Source organism: Apis cerana, linkage group LG2 (genome assembly GCF_029169275.1).
Source record: "Apis cerana isolate GH-2021 linkage group LG2, AcerK_1.0, whole genome shotgun sequence".
Classification (NCBI taxonomy): domain Eukaryota; kingdom Metazoa; phylum Arthropoda; class Insecta; order Hymenoptera; family Apidae; genus Apis; species Apis cerana.
The window spans coordinates 15,773,934-15,800,000 of NC_083853.1; the positions used below are offsets into that span (position 1 = coordinate 15,773,934).

At 38.6% G+C, this 26,067-nt stretch overlaps 4 protein-coding genes across 8 annotated transcripts in view; 2 read left to right on the forward strand and 2 right to left on the reverse strand.

Moving 5' to 3' along the window:
- Nucleotides 1-83: 83 nt before the first annotated feature.
- On the reverse strand, nucleotides 84-21,095 carry LOC107992484 (procathepsin L). Of its 2 annotated transcripts, XM_017048387.2 has the most exons (6): nucleotides 20,306-21,095; nucleotides 2,240-2,337; nucleotides 1,897-2,073; nucleotides 1,333-1,692; nucleotides 976-1,136; nucleotides 84-325 (listed from the first exon to the last, which is right to left on the reverse strand). In XM_017048387.2, the coding sequence occupies exons 3-6, from the start codon at nucleotides 1,981-1,983 to the stop codon at nucleotides 130-132; spliced, it is 804 nt and encodes a 267-aa protein (XP_016903876.1). In that variant the 5' UTR covers nucleotides 1,984-2,073; nucleotides 2,240-2,337; nucleotides 20,306-21,095; the 3' UTR covers nucleotides 84-129. The 2 variants fall into 2 exon arrangements, with proteins under 2 accessions (XP_016903876.1, XP_061927742.1); XM_062071758.1 differs by lacking the exon at nucleotides 20,306-21,095 and having other exon boundaries at nucleotides 2,240-2,817.
- Nucleotides 2,942-16,950, forward strand: LOC107992460 (microphthalmia-associated transcription factor). 3 transcript variants are annotated; one of them, XM_062071749.1, is made up of 7 exons: nucleotides 2,942-4,035; nucleotides 7,302-7,509; nucleotides 7,936-8,289; nucleotides 12,826-13,015; nucleotides 13,357-13,432; nucleotides 14,282-14,561; nucleotides 15,359-16,950. In XM_062071749.1, exons 1-7 carry the CDS (start codon nucleotides 3,767-3,769, stop codon nucleotides 15,596-15,598), a joined length of 1,617 nt encoding a protein of 538 aa, XP_061927733.1. In that variant the 5' UTR covers nucleotides 2,942-3,766; the 3' UTR covers nucleotides 15,599-16,950. The 3 variants fall into 3 exon arrangements, with proteins under 3 accessions (XP_061927733.1, XP_061927732.1, XP_061927734.1); XM_062071748.1 differs by lacking the exon at nucleotides 2,942-4,035 and adding an exon at nucleotides 4,076-5,662; XM_062071750.1 differs by lacking the exon at nucleotides 2,942-4,035 and adding an exon at nucleotides 4,771-5,681.
- On the forward strand, nucleotides 19,839-24,677 carry LOC107992482 (alkaline phosphatase 4). The gene is made up of 8 exons (XM_028664159.2): nucleotides 19,839-20,131; nucleotides 21,095-21,204; nucleotides 21,315-21,535; nucleotides 21,657-21,849; nucleotides 22,258-22,424; nucleotides 22,533-22,844; nucleotides 22,996-23,425; nucleotides 23,653-24,677. Exons 1-8 carry the CDS (start codon nucleotides 20,112-20,114, stop codon nucleotides 23,868-23,870), a joined length of 1,671 nt encoding a protein of 556 aa, XP_028519960.1. The 5' UTR covers nucleotides 19,839-20,111; the 3' UTR covers nucleotides 23,871-24,677.
- The window catches only part of LOC107992483 (uncharacterized), a 14,212-nt gene continuing 11,577 nt past the window's right edge, over nucleotides 23,433-26,067 (reverse strand). For both annotated transcript variants that reach the window (XM_062071754.1, XM_017048386.3), the window contains exon 2: nucleotides 23,433-26,067. This exon is cut by the window's right edge and continues 516 nt beyond it. In XM_062071754.1, the coding sequence (XP_061927738.1) occupies nucleotides 24,961-26,067 (1,107 nt within the window). In that variant the 3' untranslated portion in view covers nucleotides 23,433-24,960.

The window sequence follows — 26,067 nt, forward strand, 5'->3', positions numbered from 1 at the left end:
ACAGATATTTCTCACAATTGCGTTTGAAAACGCCGAGAGACTCGACTTCGGATGATCGGAAATCGAAAGTCAAGGATGGATCGTTTTTCTTTCTTTTTTTTTTTTTTTCTCCAGTTTATGTACATCGAGTTAAACTTTTGCGTATGCCGCATAATTCGCAATGCCGCATCGATTTTTATTTTTTGCCAAACGCATGTATCCATTTTCTCCCCATCCATCGCCCCACCAATTCTTCAAGATCCATTCGGTTGGCGTATATCCAACGATCAACATAGCGTGATTCACCATGTCCGAACTACAAACCTCGTCATCGTAGATTCCTTTGCTGTGAACCAAAATCGATCGAAGATATTAAAAGTTTGGTGATGATGGCTTGAGAAAAAAAAAAGTACAGAGAGAAGGAAGAATAGAAAGAGAAGGAAAAACATTGCACATTAAATCGTTTTCGATTCGTTGATACTAGTGGTTAAAACGGCGAAATATCGAGGATCGCGAATGTAAAACTTCCTTTTAGTTCCGAAACGCAAGTTCACTGACTTTCGGTTCGTTGCCGTTTCAGGCTCATCATCGCGTAAACAATGCACCAAAGGTTATCGTACAAGTGGACCAATTTCTTCGAATATATCTACCAGAGGGGGATGATACGAGTTTTCGTATTCTTAACTTTCGCGTAAACACTCATCCAAGTCACGAATCATTTGCGTGTCAAAAGTGCTTTGTTCCTTTTCTTCCATGATTTTTTTCATCTCGTCTTATTATTCTTTATACATAAATATAAATATACCTCGCTACGCATCTATCTCTCATTCATTTTTTTCCAACTTCTCTCTATTTTCATTTTACATTTCATTTTTTACTAACGTGCTATAATTCGTACGTATAATTAGTAAAGAAATTTCAAGTGAAATGTTTGTTTTGTTTTCTTGCAAAGAAATTCATTCGTTTCACAAAAAAGAAGAAAAAAATTATACTCACTGATAAAGTTGAAATGTTTTTGGACTAGCATTTATCGAAGCAGCTATTGGACCTATGGTCGCTACTGCAACTTCCAAAACTTTCTCGTCGCGTGCCGGTAATACTGCCCATGAAGTAATGTTAACTACGCTCAAATCTTCCTTAAAACGGCACGGACCTTGCTATTTTTCCAAAAATGTAAACGTAATTATAAACGATACAATTATTTTTCCTTCGATTATGTACATATAGATATATAATTTGACGAATGTAATCTTAAATCGCACTAAATATACATCCATCATCCTATACATATTGCCTTAAATATTGTCTATCGATATTTTTGTATGAAAAATAAAAAGAAGGAAACGTACGTACTTTCGCCTTGTATGGATAATACGTCTTAGCCATTAAACCTTTTGCTTTCTCAAGATATCTCAACGTGTTTCTCAAAGATCCTCCGGAACATCCTAAATTACCCGTAGTTGTACTGCAATCGACTAATTGTTGTTCGCTCAATGGAAGCAACATGCCTGTTTTTTTAAAGATTTGTCCCTCGATGCTGCCGGCTATGGAATACGCGTAACAACTTCCGCAATCCCTTTGATTTTCTGGTTGTGTCTTAAATCCGATCTCGCGCCAATCGAGTTCTCGTGGGATACGTTGGTGATCGGATAAACTTACACCAACCAATGTATCTTTCGATATACGTCGTTTCCGACTTGGAATCAATTTCACCTGTAAATAAAGAGAAAATTCTATTGTCTAAACGATAAATAATAATTTTTCTTTTTCGTGATTAATTTAATAAAAATATCGAGTGTATGAGTCCGACTTTATGAAATATTATATCAAAATACGTATATTAATTCGATCGTTATCGAATCTTGTGCATGTTAAATTTTTTTTAATCATTATATTAAATATACATATATGTATTACCATTTCTCGAATATATTGTCTAGTTCCAAGATCGGCGATATGATTGTCTTTCAGTGTATAACTGTGATGGCCTGCAGCTGCCATCATATTATGTTTATAGATCGTTATTAGATTTTCTTCCCAAGTCGTTCTTCGACTAGACTCGAGATCTCCGGAGTAACTTTTATTATAACGGGCCTGATTTATACAATAAATTATATTAAAATTAATGAAAATTATTTCGATAAATATATATATATTACAATACAGATTTATATCCCATATTTATATCAATATCAATCGATTATATTTGATATATGAAATAATAGATACATCGTATATGAGATGTATGTACACGTAGTACCTTGTATGAATTCCAATACTCGTCCAATTTTTTCGATATTTCTTGAGGAAAACGATTTTGTTTTCCGAACACTTGAATACCATCGATGCTCCATGTGACTAAAAAGAGAATTGGGAAAACGCAAAATCGAATATACATCATAGATTCGAGCGAATTAAAAATCGATTCGATCGCACGCGAATCGTTGTTTCTTCGACGATTCGATCAACTGATTCGAGTATTCGTTATTTCGATACGAACAAGGTACGGACCTTGCTATTGTTCTCATTCGATGTGTCGAACGATGGTGGTTACGATGTCAGCAATTTTTTTAAAATTTTGTACCTACGTAAGCATAAGTTATAATAATTGCATCATTTCAAATATACACACAATATAGATATATTCTCAAAATATCGCGTAATAATTTTTTCCGCACTTGACATTACGATATCGTTTATCGTTTCACCATAAAAAAAATCAAAAAGCAATAAAAACAACTTATATCTTTCTGTGTTTCTAAAAAAGCAAAAAAAAAAAAAAAAGTTAGAAAATTATCATTCATTCTTCCGGTTTTAAATCGATTGCATCGAGTAAATGTGTTAAGTTAAAAATTAAGGAAAGCAAAGAGGATAAGAATGCAATGTCGATGAAGTTACGAATAATGATCAACACGAAAGATTGAAGAGTTTGTCGTGAGATGGCTGTACTTGCAAGAAATCGTGGTACTTTTAGAAAGAAATAATCGGGCCATGCATACTCGTACATTGACCGACGATTAATTTGTTAATTTATCCGTTATTTTCTTATAAATAATCCTTCGTACCGTAAATCTCGTTTACGATTCATTTCATTATGGTATTAATCTACAATAAACATCATGATATTTCTAAATTTATCCGATTAATTTTTTGTATACGGTTCGTTAAATCGTTTCAGTGATTGTGCGCTTGCGTGTAGGATCATCGGTCAAATTTATTAGTGTTTCTCGTTTGTTCGCTTTCGCTGGGAGTACATATTAGTATTGGTGATGCTGTTGCAAAGAATGGACATATAACAAACATGGGGGAGGAGGGGGATCGCGGATGTTAGTGAGAAACTCGTGATCTACTCATCTCTCTTGTCCCCTCGTTGAATGGTTGGGCATTAAGCCGAGATCTAGTATAGAGCATCGAAAGTATCGAGCATCGAGCATCGGATAGCGTGGATAGTCAAGAGTAACAAACGCATCCCCCGCTCATCACCAATCGGTTAACAGTTTTCGTACAAGTTCTCGCGAGGCGGCCCGTCTCTCCCGTCTCTCGCTCCGATTATCGCTCGACACGCGCGTCCTAGCTTCTACCAGTGGGGAGGCGCCACACTAGAAAGCAAAACTCGAGAACATCGTTGTCTTGTAATCGCGATCGTTTCGCCGAGAAAAATATCAAGAATCATAGTTTATTCGCGACAAGTGGCGTCGCGACGCTACAATTCGCGCCGCGTCGCGTCGCGTCGCGTTGCATTTTTCTTTTATTATCTTTAATAAATAGTAAAAGTATATATACGAGAATGGAGGAATCTGGAATCGACATGGGTTTCGATCTGGCAGCTATTACCGCTGATTTGGAGCATCGCGAAGCGAATTTGTGCAATCGTCGATGTCAGGACAAACAAAATGGGATAATTGGTATCGATGAGTCGTGTTGTGGTAATAAACTAGAAAACGAAGATAGGAATAACCACAATGATGATTGGGAACAGGCTTTATCCTTTTTGTCGACACCGCTACAAGACATCATGTATTATGAATTAAAGAGCCGAGCCCCGAATATTGACAGGTATGTTGTATCGTTGTACGTTTAAAATCTATATATCGCGATAAATAAATGAAATCGATGTTAAATAAAAAAATAGTCCGAACAATTTTAAACTTGTATCTCGGTATTGATTAACCGTTTGTAATTTCTTTAGATTACGATGTGCAGTCTTCACTCGTTTCCGTCATACGTGCGCTCTTAGCTTGCTTCGGCTTGTTTCGGCTAATTTCGTTATACATCGATTTATCTCGGTTCACGTTCGGCTTGATTCGGTCTCGGTTCTATCCACCATCGTTTCACTTGCACTTTCTTCGATCTTAATTTCGATTTCGAAAGAAAAATCGTAATATTTCCATAATAATCCACATTCTTGGCATTACGCAAAAGTTATGTCTAATGTTCTAATGTTATTTCGTAAATAATTTTTCTTATACCGTAAATTATTTCACGTGTCACGTGGATATATGTATGTCATTGCTTACGTATGTCAATATTGAGAAGGATACGTGTTTTTTAATCAAATGAGATCTTTTTCGAATCAATTGGTTGCAAAATTTCGAAAATTATAAAAAAAGAAAAAAAAGAATGAAGAAAATAACAAGATAATCAATTTGCCATGTTTTTATTTCTAAAAATCTTGATTCTCAAGTGTTGACGTCTATTTGATAATTGGTGGTTAAGTGACGAACGAGATTTGGCGCGGATATGCGAATGCGCGAAAATGGCGCGTGAGAGAAATAGAAAGGGTGGAAAAGAGAGAAGAATAACGGATCCAGGTTTAGAGCAACGAGCGTCGGTTTTTCGTAGCTGACAGCTCTCGTCGTCGACAATGTCCGTGACAACAAAAAGATGCGACATCTGGTTTAGTAGTGCCACGACTTCTGGGCTGGTTCGGCCGTAAAGCTTTTTCACCTCCTTCGGAGGACATGCAAGAGATAACCGACACAGTGCGGCAAATCATCGAATTCGAGGATTTAGTGTCGCGATTGGATCGAATAAACGACGTTGGGCGACCATTGAACAATATCGGTGGTGCTGTTATCGAGAACAAAATCGGAACCATAATTACAACGATATCTGCAGCAAGAACGACAACGATAACGACTACGTTAACGAAAACAACAACGACAAAGACGTTGTCGAATTGGGGAAATATTGGTGGATCATTACCAGTTTCACATTCCACAGCCCCGGAATTGGGATCGAAATCGGATACGGTGCCTGTGCCGGCGTCGACGTCTGCGTCGACGTCGGCATCGGCATCGGTATCGGTATCATTACCGTTTTTGAACAAACAAGAAACATCAAATTCTGTTCCTTTGTCGCGACATTACGTTCAAGATTCAAACTGCTCGTGCACGTGTTCGCACATCGGAACCGCCGTCAAATCCGCCATTCGTACGATTAACTGTTCGTCTATTTCGGAACATCGGCAGAAGGAGGAAGAAATTGAACGTCAAGAACAACAAGAACAAGAACAACGAGTGCGCGTGCATATCGGTATCGACGAGGATTTACGCATGATCCTCGACATGGATCCGTCGATCGTCGACGGAATGCCTACGTCGTCCCTAGTGCACGCCAACTCTCGGAACAATGGTCACGTTGCGTTTGCTCGACCGTTACGATCAACTCGCCCGCAAGGCTGGTACAGAATTATTAAAACGGTTCGAGATTTAACCGATTCACGTTTCTTCATCTTCAATTTTTTATCATTAACCAACTTATCATTAAACCAACTTTTCAATTTTATCATATATATATATATATATATATATTCTTTTCTTTTTTTTCTTTCATTTTTTTCGCTCATTCCATATATATATATATATATATATATATATATATATATATATATATATATCATTTTTCATCGCTATACATATTGTTTTTTTACTTTATTATATATAATTATGCAAACTAACGAGATCTTTCTCGTGAAATTATCCTTCTCTTTTAACGAAAGCTTAAAGTATGTGTCCGTTTCCGTTTACCGCCACATCTACCTTCTTCTCGACCGTAAACATTGCATCTAAATATAAATGCGTCCTTGGTTCTTACACGTAAATGTATTTCGCGAATCTGGCGATACATCGTATATACGATTCTCGTCGTTTCCTCGCTTTTTATGTTTCGATATTTTCCTTATTTTTTCTATTCATCTAATTTTTTTTTCTTTTTATTTTAAAGTGATTTGTTTGTTGAAAGAAAACAAAGAGATTAATCGGAACTATTTCCTTTTCGAAAACTATTTCCTTTTATATATAATAATTTTACATCACTCGTCGATAAATACGTGTAATAAGTTTCGTTATAATATCGTTCAATTTGTTATTCGTTAATGGTCGTCGTCTTTGAGAATTTGTATCGTATATTTTGTATCGTGAAGCGGACACGATTAAAAGGATAGAAAAGAAAGATAAAAAAGAGCGTAAGAAGAAGATTTAGAATTTGAGGAAAGGAGAAACGAACGAATATAGAGTAACTTGATTATTTTTTCGCCGAAGATGATTATATAACTTGTGACAGTTGTGCGACAAATATACAAAATGGACGAGATCTTGATCGTTTTGATCAAGATAGAGAATAGCGAGAACGTTTCATACGTTACGTTTTTGATGTGTTATCCGGAAGAAAAGATCGCGACTCGGAGGACAAGAATCGAATCTCGATCCAAATTGCACAATCTCTCTATTTTGGTTTTCTTATGGCTATAATTTGGCCTTGCTCCAAAATTGAGAATACCTTTTAGGCGACTCGTTACTACCACTCCTCCTTGATAAACTGTCAAATCGCCATGCGATTCGTACGCGTTTATCTCTTGCACAAAACATTTCATTAGAATTTGAACGACAATGTCTATATCTATCTCGAATATCGCGATGTAAACGATAATTTTTTCTAAAAAAAATTTTAATAACACAAACGAACACGAATACGAATACTTCACATGCTCTTATTTTGCATGCTCATTTTCATCTTGAGTCATAGATTTGAATTTTAATGAATTACAAATTAGATTAGATTTTTTTTTAATTTTGTATAGTAAGATACAATATTTTTGTATATCACTCTCGTTAGTTTATAATATACATATATATGTATAATAGAGCAAAATGAATTAGATTTTTTTAAATTTCAAGTCTTTTCTCGTACTAATCAGAAGGAAATGATCTATCGTCGAAGTTAGTTAGAATATATAATTAAAATATATCGTATATACCAATCCGAAAAAGAAAAATAAAGTTTTTTTTGCATAAAATCAATTTGTCTTCGATGGTTTTCAGTCCACCAACGTTTAAGACTGCAACACCCACCTCGCGTACGCAACTGAAACTTCAGCTGATGCGAGAACAGCTGCAAGAGCAGGAAAGGCGAGAAGCTGAATTTCGTCAAAATTTACAGCAACAGAGACCAACGGCTGCTCCTCCCAGGCCAGTACCTTCTACCTCACTCTCGACTATCGGCGTAGACGTACCACCACAAGTCTTGCAAGTATGTTTATTTTATCTTGTTATCGCGTGTCACGCATCCTTTTTTTTTTACTGCCGTTTTTCGTTATCCCAAACTTAACTCCATCTTTTTAAATATTTTTCATGTACATACAAATGTACACGAACGATACATCCAATTATTTATGCGTATTTATCTCTTCTTTTTAGATCTCTACTTTCTTACCAAATATATATTGAGAACGATGAGAATAATAAAATAATAATTAATATATATCGTATAATAATATATATCGTATAAAGGGTTATATATAAACTTTTAAAAATCCAAATTCAAAAGTAACACAAAACGGTGTGGTAGCGGTATTTTTCTTTTTGCGCAAAAATACTGATCTATAAACCACGTTATAAATAAGATAAAGAAAGAGAGAATGGACGAATGAAATTAGTCATATAATTTTTGATACAGGTACGGACATTATTGGAAAATCCGACGCGTTATCATGTCGTTCAAAAGCAGAAGAATCAAGTGCGGCAATACCTTCACGAATCGTTTCGCGGTAACGGAACGATCAGCGCTGGAGACGGAAACGTTCTCGGTAGAAATTCGGTGGAAGGTGTGCCGACATCCGCACCGATGATAGTACAGAGCGCACCACCGGGTCCAACGGTACATCATCCAAAGCCGCAGCATCCTCATCTGGCTTCGTATCCACACGGTCCCACGGTATTGCCGCTTGGTAATCAGGTTGCGGCTAGTCCAGATCCTACGACTGGTGCTATGTCACCAGGTCTTTCCAGTGTCGCGACCAGCAATTCCGAGGTAATTTATCTGCTAATCTCCAATTTGAATTTCCTCCATTCATCCTACATATGTTTCACGTACGCTGGCTAATACATATTCCATTCGAATAATCGAAAAAGGGGAAAAAGGAAAAATCTGGGAGTGTTCGATTTTCGCATAAAATCGAAACAGAATGAAAATATATGGAATCCAAATATAAAAAGAAACCAACGAAGAATCCGCTTGCTCGATAGATTTTGAGTAATCATCGATAGCCTGCCTGTATAGTATGCGCGTATGTCATTAGGATAAAAAAAGAAAAAACTAGATGCACATAACACAATTTGAAGAGTAAGGTTGAATGCGAAATAGAAGCGATCATATTCGTAAGTATACTTGACATCCCGAAGGTTGAATCGATCGTACGCTCGCTTTCTTTTTCTTTGTTATTCGTCTGGCATCGAAAGTCGGCCAGAAACATACATAGCGTAGTTTTCGACGTTATACCATGTTGTATCTCTATAAGAAGAATAGATTTTTTTATACACGACATAGATAATTCTTGTAATCCTTCTTTACGTGCGACGTGTGAATTTTTCTATCGTGCAAAATTTCTCGTATCTCGTTAAAAAATTCGTTGGTATTTGCAATAATAATTTACATTAATAACGATAATCCTGCGATTTGTTTCGATTTCGATTTCTTCATATTTTAAAAATATCACTGTACTCGTTTTTGGCGTAAAATATCCCGTATAGATATATTATATTTCCGCCGCATCGATTTTCAAGCAAGAAAGAAAAATATAAAATTTCGTACACTTTTCATCAGCTTGATCGGTTAAAATTTTTTTACATTGCTATTTTTTTAGCTACGCTCGGCTGTCTGTTGCATGCAATATTCCACGAGCACATCAAACAACTGGGTTAACGGAGAAACCAAATCCGTTACCACGATTCAATACCTAAGACGCGTCGTACAACCGAGACGACGAGAGTAGAATAAATAATAGAATTGGACGATGAGAGAAATTTGACGCAACGCAAATTCGTTCGTCAACGTTTACAACGAAATATTCGAGCAAAGAATATATAATATCGCTTAACGAATGAAAGGAGAAGAAGAATGGAAGAGATGCATCGAATCGACTAAAAAGTATTTTTAAGATGGATTAAGAAAAAAAGATGGAAGAATTGCGAGAGAGAGAGAGGGGGGGGGAGAGGAAGGGAGAGAGGGAGAGAGAGAGGGAGAGAATGGATAGAAGAAGGAAAGAACGATGGAAGATGAAAATGGGACAAGGGGATCCGGGATACGACGATTCGATTCGAGCGACAGAGACGAAAATGCGTATACTACAATATGGTTATGTAGTGGATACAATAGTTGTGGAGTGGAATAGTAGGGGATATCGGATAGAAACGGTAAGTTAACGATAGCCGATAGCGCAACAGGCGTGGGGCATGGTTGAGCGTCGGTGGCGCGTGGCGGGCATTCGAGCAGTAGCGAGTAGTAGCGAGCAGTACCGAAGCGAGCCGATCGACGGTGGAGGTTCGGGAGGTTCGCGCGCGAGAGCAAACCTTCGTGGAGCGTCGTTGGTGGTTCGATGTTCGTTTCGCGACACGATTTCCCGTCTTCTCTTTGCTCTCGTTCCTTCTATCGCCTCGGACGCAGCGTAATTTCACATTTCGTTTTCGCAACGAGTCAACTAGGGGATGAGAGAGAACCACGACGGATTATCCAATGCGGAATATTTTCATCCATCGGATTTGTCGAGAGGCAACACCCGATAACGACATTTGACGACAAGAGGAAAAACTGCGATCCGACGAATTCGCTGAAAGATCTCGCTCCGATTAACACCGACGCGATATTATTTATTTCAACCGTTCTGAACGGACCATCAACGCACAACTCGTGTTGTTCATGTTGACACGGTAAAAAAGCGTATTTGCGGATTAATCGATCGATTCGATTTTTTAGAAGCGAAGAAAAAGACAAAGTAATGCTTGCTATTACGATGAGTACTATTTTTAAATTTATCGCTTCGAACAATTTGAAGGCGATAAGCCGACCGTTTTTCGGACAATGGATTCTTTTTAACGCGTGACACATTTCCCAACCGTTTCACCTCTTCCCGATATTCGATTATCTTCCATTTGTTCGCCACACTTTTCTTCCATTCGTTCCATTCTTCGTTCCTTCTTTCCTTCCCTATCCCGAGGAATATCCCTTTTATCCCGATTCTTACTTTCTTCCCGTTTCTCCTCGCTTCGCGCGTGAGACACGATATTGGGTAACCGCAACCTTGAGGTGCGCTTAATCGCAGGTAGCCGAGTCGCGACGAAGTGGCGATACGAAGAGAAAACGCAAGGTTGTTGCAAGAAACGTGGAACGGCGCGGCGCGACGCCACGCGGTGCTCGAAAATGCACGCGTTCCTCGATCGATCGTTATTTGCCTTTTCCTCCACGTTCCTATTCGTATTCCTATTCGCTTTCACGTTCGTTTCATCGCAAACGTTGTTCTTCACCTACCAACAATTCCACCATTGAGAATTGATCAAAAGTAAGCTCAACGATTCGTCCTCGCTCTTCGATCCTGTTCGATCGTCACCGGTCCACTCGTATTCATCTTCTCTCCTCTCTCGTTCTCCTCTTCGTATCCTTCTTTGCTCCGCCTGTTCACCTGTTCCAATTATATTTTACGTACCTTCATCGCATCGCATCGAGGAGAAAGAAGAAGAAGAAGAAGAAAAAGAAGAAGATCGTCGACACGAGGTTAACGAGATATTCCGTGGATGATAATTTTTGAAAAAAGAAAGAAAACAGGAAAAGAGAAGAAAAAAAAAAGAAGATTAATCGCATCACTTACGAACGATGATAATTACGAAACGGGCAGCGAGAACTAAAACTGCTATTGCGATGACGTCGAAGATGGCGACAGTGGCTGTGACAATGAAAACGGTGACAAGGATGATGGTGATGACGATGACATGAACGATCGCGATAACGACGATAGTAGATGTCTATTGTTTAAATTTTAGACGAGATAATTTCCACCGAGAGAACGGTTCCAACGATTATCGAAATAATTCCAACGATTGCGATCATATCGTAAATATGCTTTTTTAACGTTGAAAGAAGAAGTTAAGGACTAATAACATTTTTCCATTCGTTGCCATTCTTCTTTACGTTTGCATATTCGAATCGAAAATACTCGCATACCACGAACTCGCGCTCCTAACCACGTGCATGCATGCAGCAGACGTGCCCACCCGCGCACATGTCTCTCTCAGTCTGACTACATATGAATACACACGGTTCTTCTTACTTTTTCATCATCGGATTTTCTTTCAAGCGACGACAACATGCCAGTATTCAATATAATTACCCGCAGGTGTAAGGTGAGTTTTATTCCATTCGTTTAAATATCATCTCCGATAGTGATCCAACATGTATCCGTTTATCGATTCTCTCTTCCTCTCTCTCTCTCTCTCTCTCTCTCTCTACATCTCATATATATTTTTCGCCTACATATATATATATTTTTCTTTTTCCACGCGGTTTTTCGCTCCCGTTAATTGCATCGCGTTATTCGATTATTAGCATTTACATTTCACAACACGTACATGTATATCTCGAACCGAACAGTTCAACGGATGTAACGAACTGAGTCGGAACAAAAAATACATACATAGTAACCGTTTCGACAAAAATCGAGACAATATTCGAGAGAAAATCCGCGTTTCAATTCAACTCGTTCGATTCGGATTTACGAATTGATCGCGTATCGATATCGATATACAATGAGCTTGAACAGAGGATATTTATCGTTTTCCTTATCGTTTTAACGAAAATGAGAGAATCGAAGCGCGTAGCGCGTTTGATAAAAAATCGCGACGAGAAGCGAGAATCGACCGAATCACCTTACCGTTCTTTTATTCTCTCGCATACTACGTGTTACATATGTCGTGATATTTCGTAGATTTCGGTGGTATTTCGTTCGCGTTATCACGAATCCACGATAACACTACGATTTTTCACCTTACGAAATTTTCTCTCTTTCTTTCTTTCTCTCTTTCTTTCTTTCTTTCTTTCTTTCTTTCTTTCAACGAAACTTCTCTTTTTTTCTCCCAATCTTTTTTTTCTATTCTACGTTTTTGCGCCAAAAATAATTCGTCGTTATCCCCTAAATATATATCATCGTTTTTATCATCGTTTAGTATCGTATTGTGTTCGATACTTTTCTTCAAAAAAATCAACGAAATTGATAAAAATTCGATAAGAAGAAACCGGTAGCGTTATTCGCATGCTATAATATATATACATATATATATATCGAATAAAATGAAGTTAATATCAAGAGAGCGAAAAGAATCGAAGCGATCACGATTATGATCGATGAGATAGATAGTTTTGTTGTCTCTTCATTTCATTTCTCGCTTTCCGTTGTTTCACGTATATACGAGTAACGTTGTTTCGTCGATATCCTCGATAGGATATCGATTTATCGTTTAGAACGAGGATGGACCATGCGATCGCTTCGCTTTAGTCACATCTGATTTTGTCCGATTTCAGGCGGAGGATCTTTTAGACGACATATTGTCGTTCGAAGCCAACTCTCTAGGTGATAATTTAAAGGACAGCCAATCAGGAAGTCTGACCAATATTCCCGAGTTGCAAATCAAACCGGAACCTTTGTTACTTACGGAGGCGGAGATACATGCGCTTGCCAAAGATCGACAAAAGAAAGATAATCATAATATGAGTAAGTAAGCAAGATCGACGCGTTGCGTCAATATCGTCGCTGCGCTACCCTGTTACTGTCAATTAGTAACAGCATGCGAAAAACCATGTAATAATTTATTCGTATTCATCTCTTTATTTCATCGCTATTCGGATAGAATGGTGCACGAAATAAATCGAAATCGAATCGATTTAACATCAAGATTCCTTTCTTTTTTCTCGATCTCCTCGATATATTTTTTATACATCTTTATTTCTTTATTCAACAACGATAACGTAAAAATATTCGAAGATATGTCGACGTTTGTACGATCGCTAATTATCGCTAATTATTATTATTATTATTATTATTATTATTTTCAGTCGAGAGACGACGACGGTTCAACATCAACGACAGAATCAAAGAGCTCGGCACTCTTTTACCTAAAACTAACGATCCGTAAGTATCCTTTTACGTGTTTCGTTTCCTACCTCTTCTTCGTCTCGTTGTACGTATTCAATCCGACGATAATGCGACGATAACGCGATATCGAGTATCTTCCGAATACAATTATTTTCTTTCTCGTATCTTTTCCTTCTCTCTTTTTATTCCATAATGTAAACGCTTTGTAAACGTTGCGTTTTATTGCGTTATGTTTTTTTTTTTTTTTTTAAACAAATATAAACATACGTTTGCAAAACGAGGAAAACGACGAGGATGAATGAACGATTCTCTCCTCTTTTCAACATCGGTAAAAGATTGTACGTGTACGAATCGTATCGCGCGAAAGAAAGAAGCGAGTATCTACGACTCGATAGTAGACCAAGTTACGGTGTCGCGACTCGATAACAAAACGAGTCTAATTACATGGCAAACATGCCCATACGACCCCGTTTTTCTTTTCGTCCACCGGCGTATCTTACGACTCGAGTAAAGATTATATATCGTATTTGCTTTCATATTCTCTTACGAAATTCACACGAATCGAAGTTATTTATATTTTATAGTTTAGTTTCCAAGACGCGAGATCGATAATTACTTTCGTTTTCGAATCGAAAATTAAAAATCGATACGCATAGACATCCTGTTTTCAATTTATTAGCTCCCTACATTTGGCGAACCTTTCCGAGCGCCTTTGTAGGGCCACGATTTTGTATTTTGCTCGACGTTTTGAAACGCTCTGCGCGTGCGTGTATCACGTAGCCTAAGGCGCGTGAAGGGGAAAGAAATTTCCCCTTAAAAAAGAGAACGAATGCTTATACACGCGCGTATAAACGATAACACCGATTCATCGCTGCTTTGTTTCAGGTATTACGAAATCGTTCGAGACGTTAGGCCGAATAAAGGCACGATACTCAAGTCTTCGGTGGAATACATAAAATTGTTGAAAAACGAGTTGACAAGAATGAAACAGAACGAAGTCAGGCACAAGCAATTGGAACATCAGAATCGTCGACTCCTTTTACGAGTTCAAGAGTTGGAATTGCAAGCAAAAGCGCATGGCCTTCCGGTTTCTGATTTCAATTGGGCCTCCACTTCCGGTAGCATGTTAAACGCCTTTGCTCGAAACAAACTCGAGCATCGCAAGGTAATCCAACCTAATTCCTTATTTTTTTTTTTTTCCTCTTTTTCTTTTCCACTACTCCCCGAGAGAGATACTACTCCTCGATTTAAGCTATGTACGTACGTGCTTCCGTTTTTACATAACGGCGAAACGTACGTATTCTCGTGTACTAACCACATTACACGATTCCTATGAATTTTTCGTCAAGGTTATCCCGATCAACGCCGATATACCTACACCGATGTATAGTTTCACGATCCTTGATCCGAATAAACGTTCGCTTCGTTCCCGAGACTGGTTTCGTAATTCGCATCTGTTCCGATCACCAGACTACTATGTAACTACTACGATATCGTTCCTTTATTCGTCGTTCTATCTTCTCTCTTCCTCTCTTTCCAACCTTACACGCATAAATAGACAATTTTATACTCGATATCGCCGACAATTCTTCTTCTCCCTTACTCCCACTATTTCCAACCACTTATTGCTCCCGTTTATTTTCCCAATCGTGTTTATCGTCATTTATCGTGTTTTTTTCTTTCCTCTTCCTTCCACCTCTTCCTCTCCACCACGAGGAAAGATCGTTCCGCATAGATAACGAGAAAATCGTACTTCCTATTATTACGATCTCTTTTTCAATATCGTTTCGCCAATCTATATCGTATTCCTCTCGATATCCATCCTATCTCGGATTTACATTTTTTAGTTTTCCATTTTCCATACTCGCTTCTCGAAAAATAGATAGATTGTAGTCGATGATCGTATAACGACGTAACACGATATATACATATACATATTTATATTCGTTCGTGTTCGAACAGATTCCAGAATTGGTTACCGAAGAAGCGACGAGTTTGAGCATGTCTCAACTGGAAGATCTGATGGAGGACGATGGGAATGGTCCGATTCACAGCGGCGATCCTATGCTCTCCTCGCCTCATCTACCGCCGTTGAGTCCAACGCAAACTGGTTGTCAACATGGGCTGCCGGACGAGGACACCCTCGGCAGTTTGGCACCGACCACGCCCAATTCTTCCTCCGACATGGATATTGTAGCGTAACACGATTGAAACGGATCAAATCGAATGGAATTCGAATCGTATTCGAATGTTATTTATCGGAACGAGCTAGCAACGAGAGTGATGCGAATGATACGTAGCGACCCCGCTCGAGAGAGAGGCAAATAAGTTGGTTGCGTCGCGTTGCGATCATCACCGATACAAGCGTTACGTTCTTCTTTTATCGTTATCTTCCTTCAACGGCTGGCCGTTACCCCTTACTTACATACGTATTACGAACTATACGTTTTATACGCAGAACGATACTGGTGCATATAATATTTGTACGATAGGGTCGTTCCTCTCTCGAAACCTCACCGACTCGCCGCGCGTCTTTTAACTTTTATCGTTAATTCGCGATTACCGTTCCCGTTACCACGGGAATGTCGAATAAAGTGCGCGCGTAACGCACTTGTTGTGGGGGAAAAACTCGCGCAGGTCGCGAGTCGTCGAACGAACGAACAAACAAAAAAATCTTAAAATATTTTTGAAATTGCATATCGCGTTCACTTGTCCAAAATATTTTGGACGTTCCGTTCAAATCTCGCGAGTTTCCTTTCATTCGCAAATTACGCTCATCTTGCTTCGTATAATCGATCGAGCATATTTCAACCATTTATTTAAAATTCTTTCCACATCTTTGTTTCGTTACTTCTTTTTTCTTCTCTCTCTCTCTCTCTCTCCCTGTTTCTTTTTCTTTTTCTGTCTCTTCTCGCGAAGATGCAAAGATGCGAACGTCGTTTCGAACGTCGGTTCATCTCGATGAGCTAATAATTCGAACCGAATAATAATTTGATCCGATGACGTTTGATTCGAGCGGATAATTTCAATGATATTTTTATACAAAAACTTCCGATGTGAAAAGACATACATATACATATATCTATTCATAATGGTGAATATGTGCCAATTAAAATTTACACATCTAGATCTAAGGAAATGATCGATTTTAATTTTAAGCAACAATCGATTCGAAACGAAATTTGAAAACAAATGGTGCAAACGATATAGAAAGTAGTGATTTTGCGAAAAATGGTCAATGTACATAAAAATCTGCGGATCGAATTTTCTAAAGTATTTTGCGATGGAAACAACCAGTAATTTGCGTCGTCGAAAAATGATCTGTACATTTTTATAAATAAACAGAGACATATCGCACGCGAATATCGAACTATCGTTTCCGTCGCTCTGTGATCATTGTATTTTAATACCTATGTAACAATTGCGTCTTACCTCGTTAATACGTATTATTCTCGCTCACTGTTATCCGCGAGAACCGCTCTAGAATGGAATCGCGATAATTCTAAGCGGCGATCGCGAGAAACTATAGAATATATAAAGAAATGTTACAGAAAGACCGTTTAATCGTTTATTTTACGCTTCGTTTCTACTTTTTTCTTCCTCTTTCTCTTTCTCTTTCTCTCTCTCTCTCTCTTTTCTTTTTCTTCTTCTTCTTTCTCTTTTACAACGAATGTAAGAATTTCTAAAATCCGCTTCGTTTGTTCTAGATAAATATGCGTGTATAAAATTACACGAATCGAATGAATTGAAAAGAATAATTTGACGTGCACCTGTACGTGCACGCTCGAATGCGCAATGATAAAAGACTTAAAGAAAATTTGTTCGCAATGCTCGTGTTTGAAAAGCAAAAATAAAGTAAACGAAGAATAAAAATTATAATTTGGCCGGTAAAAGAGAGATATGCGCGTAGAATTACGCGATTAAACACGAGAATGAATTTAGAAAAGGTAAGAATTTAGAAAAAAATGTTGAAAAATCAAAAGAAACGAACACGATTTAGGACTGTTCCGTTGGATGGATTGCTCGTGGATATCTCGTGGACACGGTACGATTATATCTCGTGGTAAGATTATGAAACAATGAAGGAATTATCATTTCCAGCCAATCGAATATAATTTTTTCATTATCTCGAGTCGTTTTCGAATACCCTTTCAACAACTTTCGTCTTTCTTTTCTTTAAAATTTAAAATTGGTCGAGATTATCGTTGTTACAGATCGATCGTCATTTCAAATTGATCCTTCCGAACTGCGAACCGTGAGCTAAATAAAATGATACGGATGGATAAATATGGATATTCGTGAACAAGGAACGAACAAAAATGCAAATTTTTACAAACTAATCGTAAGTAAATAAGTAAGTAAGTAAATAAGTAGAAAAGATTGGTTCGAATTGTTTCTTTTCAGCTATTTTTTAAAATTCCTTATATCATAATGTATGAGAAATTATTCATAGAATCATGTGCGATAGGATCGTTTCCATCTTTTTATAATCACATTGAATAATCGATTCATATTAAATATTTAATAATAATTATATAATTTAGTAATCTTTAGGATTACATCACGAATACCGTTGTGCATTCGTATAATCGACGGTACATCGCTTGGATATATATGATGCATACAGTATATTTAATTATCATAAATGAAACGATTTAGATTATATCGTTAAAAAAAAATAAACGCATATTTCGTTATAGATACATGTACGTTGTCCTTAATTTAATCTCATTACGATTTTACGATCGTTAAAAAATAATGAGGTAAAAAACAAGTAAATTTTTATAAACGAATGATTTTTACTGGCTATTTTAAACGACACAAGGTTGCATAGAACTCGTTTAAACTCTCTTGTGGATCGTAAAGGAAACAATAAAATTTTATTTATTTTCAAGCTTCGTATTCTTATTTCCCCGAAAGATACAAGAACCGATAAAATATCGAATCTTTAATATCTTCAATACGTAACGTTTATAATACACAAATTACGTACGAATCGGGAAAAAGCCGTTCCAACGAATCTTTATTTTCCGAAATATCGGAAATAAGAATTTCACAAGTGTTAAATTCGGCCATCAAAATAAGAGAAAAAGAAGAAGAAGTAGAAGTAGAAGAGAAAGTCATTATATATGATTAATAATATTAATAATAATAATACGATAAATAAATACGTTATCTTAATGTTTCGAAAAAGTACATTTTTCGATACCATGGTAAATCGTTAAATCGCGTCTCGTTGTTAATACGCGCGATAAAATGATATCCGAGCGAGAAAAGAGGGAAAGGGAAAGAGCAGTCAAAAGGAGATGGAGATGAAGAGAAGAAAAGAAGAAAACGCACATACGAGACGAGGGAAAGGGGATCGATCGAATAAAATTTGATAAAAGAAGAAAGAGAACGATATCGAAGATGATCGTATTCGTGATTATCACTATCAGACAATGATTATAATTTTATATCGGTGAAACGTGAACGCGATCACGCGTTGGGCGCAAGAAATTTCAAAATTACTTATTCTTCTTCGCTCGCCACGTGCACAGAACGTGGGAATCAAGAACGTGGAACGAACATGCGCGTTCATATCTCCAACCAATAAAGAATCAAGCTTTTGTCTCACCTCTCGAGGCTCGAGACAATTTTAAAAAGTTGATTGGTCGATCGAGCTTTCTCGCCGTTACGTCACCGTTACATTGTTTTCGACGCGCGACACTCGTGCTCGAACGCATCGATCTCGTGCTCGCTTCGTTTTCCCGAACTCGAATCCGATCGTGCGGTTGCAAAACTCGATCGAGCGATAAATACAATGGGGGAAAAAGAAAAAAAAGAAAAAAAAAAAGAAGAAGAAGAAGCGGATGTCACTATACCGTATCGTCGTTTGGCCTTGATCTTTATCACGATTGAAATTTTTTCAATTTTTTTTTTTCTCATTCTCTTTCCTTTTCTCAACGAGATCTCGCGAGATTCTCAATCATCGATGATAAAGATCGATCGGATGGTTGGCGTTACGAGCCGTTCACGGATACGAATTTTAGCGAGGACAAGTATAATCGGGGGGAAGCGATACGGGACGCGGTGTTTCGTTTCGAAACGATTTGTCGGAAGATTATTGGAAGAGGAGAGAGAGAGAGAGAGAGAGAGAGGGAGAGAGAGATGGGAAAAGAGATATCGGGGAGGGGAGGGGTAGTAAAAAAATGGAAGAAAGGGTAAAGGAGAAGAAGGGAAAATGGAAGTTGCAAGATTATGGTTGGAGATTCGCGTTCGTATTAATCTTTTGCGGACGTAAGACATAATGGCAGCGAGCTGTTCAATTACGCTCGGATTAGCGGTACACGAGGGGTTCCCCTTCTCCCCAAACCACGTCTCTCCTCGAGAATCTGTACTCTCAGTGTCCCTTGCACGCTCTCCACCTCGTGTACACAATCTACCAGGGCCTTTGAAACGCTATATAAAGTGACAAACTTGCTTGGTTGCGCTGTATTGGCGTTAATACGGTATCGCGTTTCGCTCGGGTAATATCGAATCGAACGATTTTTTAACTTTTTACCATCGATCACGCGCCGTCATCCCGGATCGAACAACCACCCCGGATCCCATCTTCTCCAAGGGCGAGGACGAATCGTGCCACGCGACCGACCAACCGACCGACCGACCGACCGACCGACTCACCGTCACCGATCGATACTCCTCTTCTGCTTCCGCGTCAACCAAGCCAAGGATGACTCGATACACCACGTCGTGAGATCTATATATACGAATAAAATCTATTTTACGTGTTTCATACGGGACAGAGGGAAGAAATACGCGCTTTTCTCGCGTATTCGTGATCCACTTGCGCATTTACGTATTTAAGTAGGTAATTTTCACCAGTGTCACATTACCCATTCGTTGCACGAATAAATTGCTACTTACCTGCTCGTGTACGACTTTACGATCGACGACTATCCTTCGTCGATGCGATTCTATACTATACTCGCATTCGAGTATTACGAACGATTATATCACTCGTGCACCCTATACAATAGCCTTGCCACCGACTCTAGGATAGAGTATCGCAACTCGTCCCGCTGACTGACCCGAATATTAACGTTTCCCCTTTTCATCGCTCGTTTGTCGCTCGTTCGTCGTTCTCGTATCCCTTCCATTTCTATCAACCTGTTCGACACGCGCCAACACGCGTAATCCGAGAATAAACGTTCCCGCTTCAAACGTCGCTTTTTATATTTCCTTTCCAACCTGTCATTATCCAATCGGCGAACGCGCGAATCAAAGAAACCTTAAATTACAAAGAACGGACGAACGAACGAACGAAGAATAGCTATAATCTACTTACAATGGCTACTTATCATGCATATAAATACCTATGTAGACGTATACGTATGCATATACATATATTATGGGCAGTGATCGATTAGAAAATTCATCGTATAGTTGGACCGAATGTCATCGCCTCTCCTTCCCGTTCATTAAATGCATCTCCAACTTACGTTTCTTATTTAATAATAAATAAATCGCGCGATAAAAGAGTAGCGTAACGCGTATCGAGACATCATCATCTTTTTTTTTATTTCTCCGTTTTTTCCTCGCTATTCTAATATACGTTATATATACATACGTGCCGAAAAGATAACATTTTTACGACGCTTTGCATCATCGAAGATTATAAGCGATACGATATACGATATATATAATTTGTTACAGATTTACACGTTCCACCAACATGAAACGATTGCTCTTATTATCAATCTGTTCTCTAATGGGATTTCTCCAGTTTGCCAACCCTCTACCTCGAAACGCGACCGATTATGAAGGTATTATCGCTCGTTTCTCACTCTTTAACCATTTCCAACGCTTTTCTCGGATAAAAGTTCTCTTCTTCGTTTTACATTTTATATTTTACACGATCGAAACGATTATGTAGATATGTCCTATTGGCTAAAATCTGGTCAAGACAATCTTCGAAGAATCCTAACTCATCGAAATAACGAAAATCGCGCGAAGAATATTATTATTTTCATTGGTGACGGGATGGGAATTTCTACGATCACGGCAGGTCGAATCTACAAAGGCCAAATCAAGGGTAATACCGGTGAAGAATATAAATTGGCGTTCGAAATGTTTCCCAACGCTGGATTCGCCAAGGTATCGTACCATATACATATGCGTTAATATCTAGTACATATATATACGTATCGAATCAATTTCAATCTCGTTTATCGCTATTCGTAAAATTTTTCTTCTTCTTCTTCTTCTTTCCTTACAGACTTACAACACGGACAAGCAAGTTCCCGATTCGGCTGGAACAGCTACCGCGCTATTTTCCGGTGTGAAATGTCGTTACAAGGTTATCGGATTGGATACGAGATCTTCGTTCAATCAATGCGACAAGTACGTCAATCAAGCGAGCAAACTTACAACCGTCGCGGATTGGGCTCAACAAAGTGGCATGGACACGGGTAAGCGATCGTTTAGAAGGAAGAGAAATAAAAAAGTAAATAACGGATAACAACTAACGGCCGAATCGAACGATCGATCGATACGTTAAAGATAAAAGCAGCACGCGCGCAAACGTGACTCGGTAGCAGCAACGATCGACTCACGGTCGACTACCGGTGTTAAACGTTAAACGTCGGATAGACCTTGTCGGGACGAGCACAAAAACGACACGGCAGAGGAACGATTGCGAAACGACCTTCCGTTTTATCTAGGCCGCGATATACACCTCTTTTTTTTTCTTCTTTTTTCCCTCTTTTCACGCGTATATTATCGTCACGCGAAATAAATATATCCGATCGATTCCGAAAATACTATTTTTATCCAAAGAGGAGGGAAAAATTCAATCGTTGACGAAATATGAAATATAGGATTCGTAACCACGACTCGGGTCACCCATGCAACTCCGGCAGGATTGTACGCTCACACGAATAATCGCGACTGGGAATGCGATAGCTCGATACCGAAACGATACACAGATTGCGTGAAAGATATAGGAAGACAATTGATGGAGGATGAACCGGGAAACAAGTTCAAGGTAAGTCAATCACGTTTCTATTAAACATTTCTTTATATCTTTGATCCTTCGAACGAATCGAATGTTGGCGTTTCGATCGTTAACGACATTAAAAATTAAAAACGACAGGTAATCATGGGCGGTGGAGCGCAACTCTTAGGTTTACCGATGGAACCGATAGATCCCGATACGTGCGTCAGGAGCGATGGGAAAAATTTGGTCGAATACTGGGAGGGAAATAATCCTGACGGGAAAGTGGTAACCAACACCGAACAACTTTTCTCCGTCGATATCGCCAACACGTCGAAAATTCTTGGAATTTTCGCTACCAATCACCTTCCCTATCACGCCGTCAAAACCGAAGAAACCCCGAGTTTGGCCAACATGACCAAACAAGCTATCAAATTGCTCCGAAAAAATAACAATGGTTTCCTTTTAATGGTAAGTTTAAATTCTTCGTTTAAAATTCTCTTTCAATCTTTGTCAATTTGTCAATTTTTACCACCTTTTTTCCCCTGTTTCTTTCCATTATCTATCCCTTGAAAAAAACGCGATAGTATTACAATAATGTATCGCGGTTTTGGTGGCGCAGGTCGAGAGCGGAAGAATAGACATGGCCCATCATCATAATTACGCAAAGTTAGCATTGCGAGAATTATCGGAACTCGAGGAGGCGATATTGACCGCTCTTCAACTGGTCAAATTGGAAGAAACATTGGTGATCGTAACTGCCGATCATTCCCACGCGTTCACCATTAACGGTTATCCGAAGAGAGGAAACGATATCCTCGGTTTCGCCAATGATCCATCCAAACCGAACGTACCGGCTTACGAGACGCTCAGTTATATCAACGGTCCAGGCTTCTTTCACCATCGACGAAACGATAGCAACAACGTTAACGAAACGTGGAGGCCCGTCGATCTGGATCAGACACGCGATGATCCCTATTACACTCAAATGGCTGGTATATATTTGGAGGACGAGACACACGGAGGCGAAGATGTCGGAGTTTACGCGATAGGTAACGAATTATTATCCTCTCTTTTATTTTTTTTTCTTATCTATATACTACGATATATACAGCGATACGGTATAATTACATCCATATATTCGCGTATAAATTTTCACGCATTCGTGGTACGTACGCATCAAAAAGGTATTCTCGCTTCTGTTATTCATTCGTATATATTCCAATTTATTCTATTCGAAGAGATACATTCGATCGATAACATTTCGATTTTTTCCTAGGTCCGTATTCCCACTTGATTCGCGGTACTTTTGAACAAAATTATATCGCTCACGTAGTGGCGTATGCGGCGTGCTTCAAAGACTGGCCTTCCCATTGTGACAACGTTTACAATCGTTACTTCTACCAACTGGCCAACTCGGTGAATCGTAATACCGATTCATCCATTGTATCTCTCTTGATGTTGCTGCTTCTCTCAACGCTGGTCAATCGCTATTGATTCTATACATCGAGGACTTACATAGTATAATTAATTCGCATCTCCAATACTATTTTTCTTCTCATTAATCGTATAATTTCGCATAACGTTTCCTTTCTCCTTCTTTCTCATCCAAATAATATCTCTTTGTTCCAATCCCTCTTTCCCATACTTATTCAATTATAATTTATACCTATCTACGTATACGTATTTGTACGTATAATGTTAAATTACACGGTACATACGCTCGAGTCTTTCTATTTCGCTTTTCGTCTTTTTCTTCTTCTTTTTCTTCTATTTTTTCGTCTATCCCCTTTTGTTTCTTCGATTTTAAAAACAGTACAAAAACAAGCACAAGCAAAGAGATATGCGAGTACATTAAGTAATTAATCGTATGTTATGATCTGAAACGCGATGGACGATACACCTTAACCCTTAATTACATATGTACATAATTTTCACGATAATTTTCGAATTATATTTTAATGTTAGGTACAATTTATTATACGTTATATTTCGAGTTTATTAGTCGAATATAATGATATTTTGCATCGGTATACGTACGTGCATAAGCTGCGTAAGTATCTAGATATAATGCGTTTACAAGCGTTCCATCATTCGAGTCGGAACATATATCCGATTAATGCAGTTTCGTCTGTGATATAGATATGTATACGCAAACTAGCTCGTAATAACTGTATAATCCCTATAATTGTAATTTAATATTCGCTCTTGCGATTTGTATGTATCTTATCCAAACAACAACTGGATTATATGTATTCGAATGGTTTATATGTAATTATAATCGGTCTTTTCACACGTTGCAAATATTACCGTGTAGTAATTCTCGCCTACTATAAAAATTCGAGGAAATTCGACAGCGTCGAATCAACGACACGGTGCGGTAAATAGATAAGAGCAATCGATGTAGCAATCAGTTTTTTCGACGTTGGACAAAGTTGAAGTACGAATCCTCGAATCGTATTGAATCGTACGTATTACGCACAGAGTGTGTGGAAATGTTCGCGACACATCGAAATGACGTTTCATTCGAAATAAAGAATGAAAATAAAGAATTTTTCAGAGGAGGGATGCCTCGATGCTTTCGACGCTACGAGTGCTCGTTGGTCGATAAATTCGATTTACCTTTTACAATGGTGAGATAGTAATTCTTATAGATAAGAGGATCGGTATCGTCGCTGACAAAGTTTCGATCCGGTTTCACCGATGCAAATGGATTTTGACGCGGTTGTAAAACGATTTGTACATCCGCGACGGAATTTATACGAGCTATCTCCCATAGGATTTCGTGCTTTGTGTAAGAGGTAACGGTAACGGGGACCGATGCTTTGCAAAACTCGCGTATCGTTTCGTACCAGCTATCTTTCCCCCCGAACCCGGTCTTTCGGTAAAGGCCAGGATTGTAAATACAAATTAGATCGGGCGCAGCGAGATATTCCGCCGCGTCGTGATAAAGCATCTCGGGTTTAAACGTAACGATAACGGCTCTACCGGTAGATGTACATTTTTTACATAATCGAACCGTGGATAAGAGTCTCGGTGGCACGCCACTCGGCAATCGTAATTCCGGGCCGATCAAGATCAAACGGAGCTTCTTTAAATTTGGTAAAAAATGAAGGAACAATTTTTCCCAAACGCGTAAATTTATACCTTCGAATTGAAATTCCGCGCCAACCAGATGAATCGTCCATTCCATTTTAGTCTCCCATTCGGGACAACAAGTTTGCGCGGAATAAAGAGCTGTCAATGGAATCGTGCACAATTGGGATAACGTCGAGTACGTGTAAGTATCCATCTTTCGATAATACGGGCAATTACCGTATATCTCGAGTAATAAGTGGTCGAGATCGAGATTGGATCGCGTAACGGATATTTGGCGAAATTCGTTGGGAATTTTCGGATCGACCCAACCGTATCTATGCTGAAAAAGTAAAACTCTTTGCAAAATTTGAAACTGCGCGCACCAATTTTCGTGTTCCTCGCCGTGTTCCTCGCAAAAATATTCCATTCCGCAACGAGAGCAACAAATCGATTTCTCGCTGAAACAACGACAACTCCGACAAACTCTCGGATATAGGATAATCTCTCTCTCCCAAAGTTCCAACCATCTTCCGATCTTGGATTCGAGAGATGCGATCAATTTCAATCGATAAACGCGATACTGTTCCGGATCGAGCCGCGCGCTCCCCGACTTATC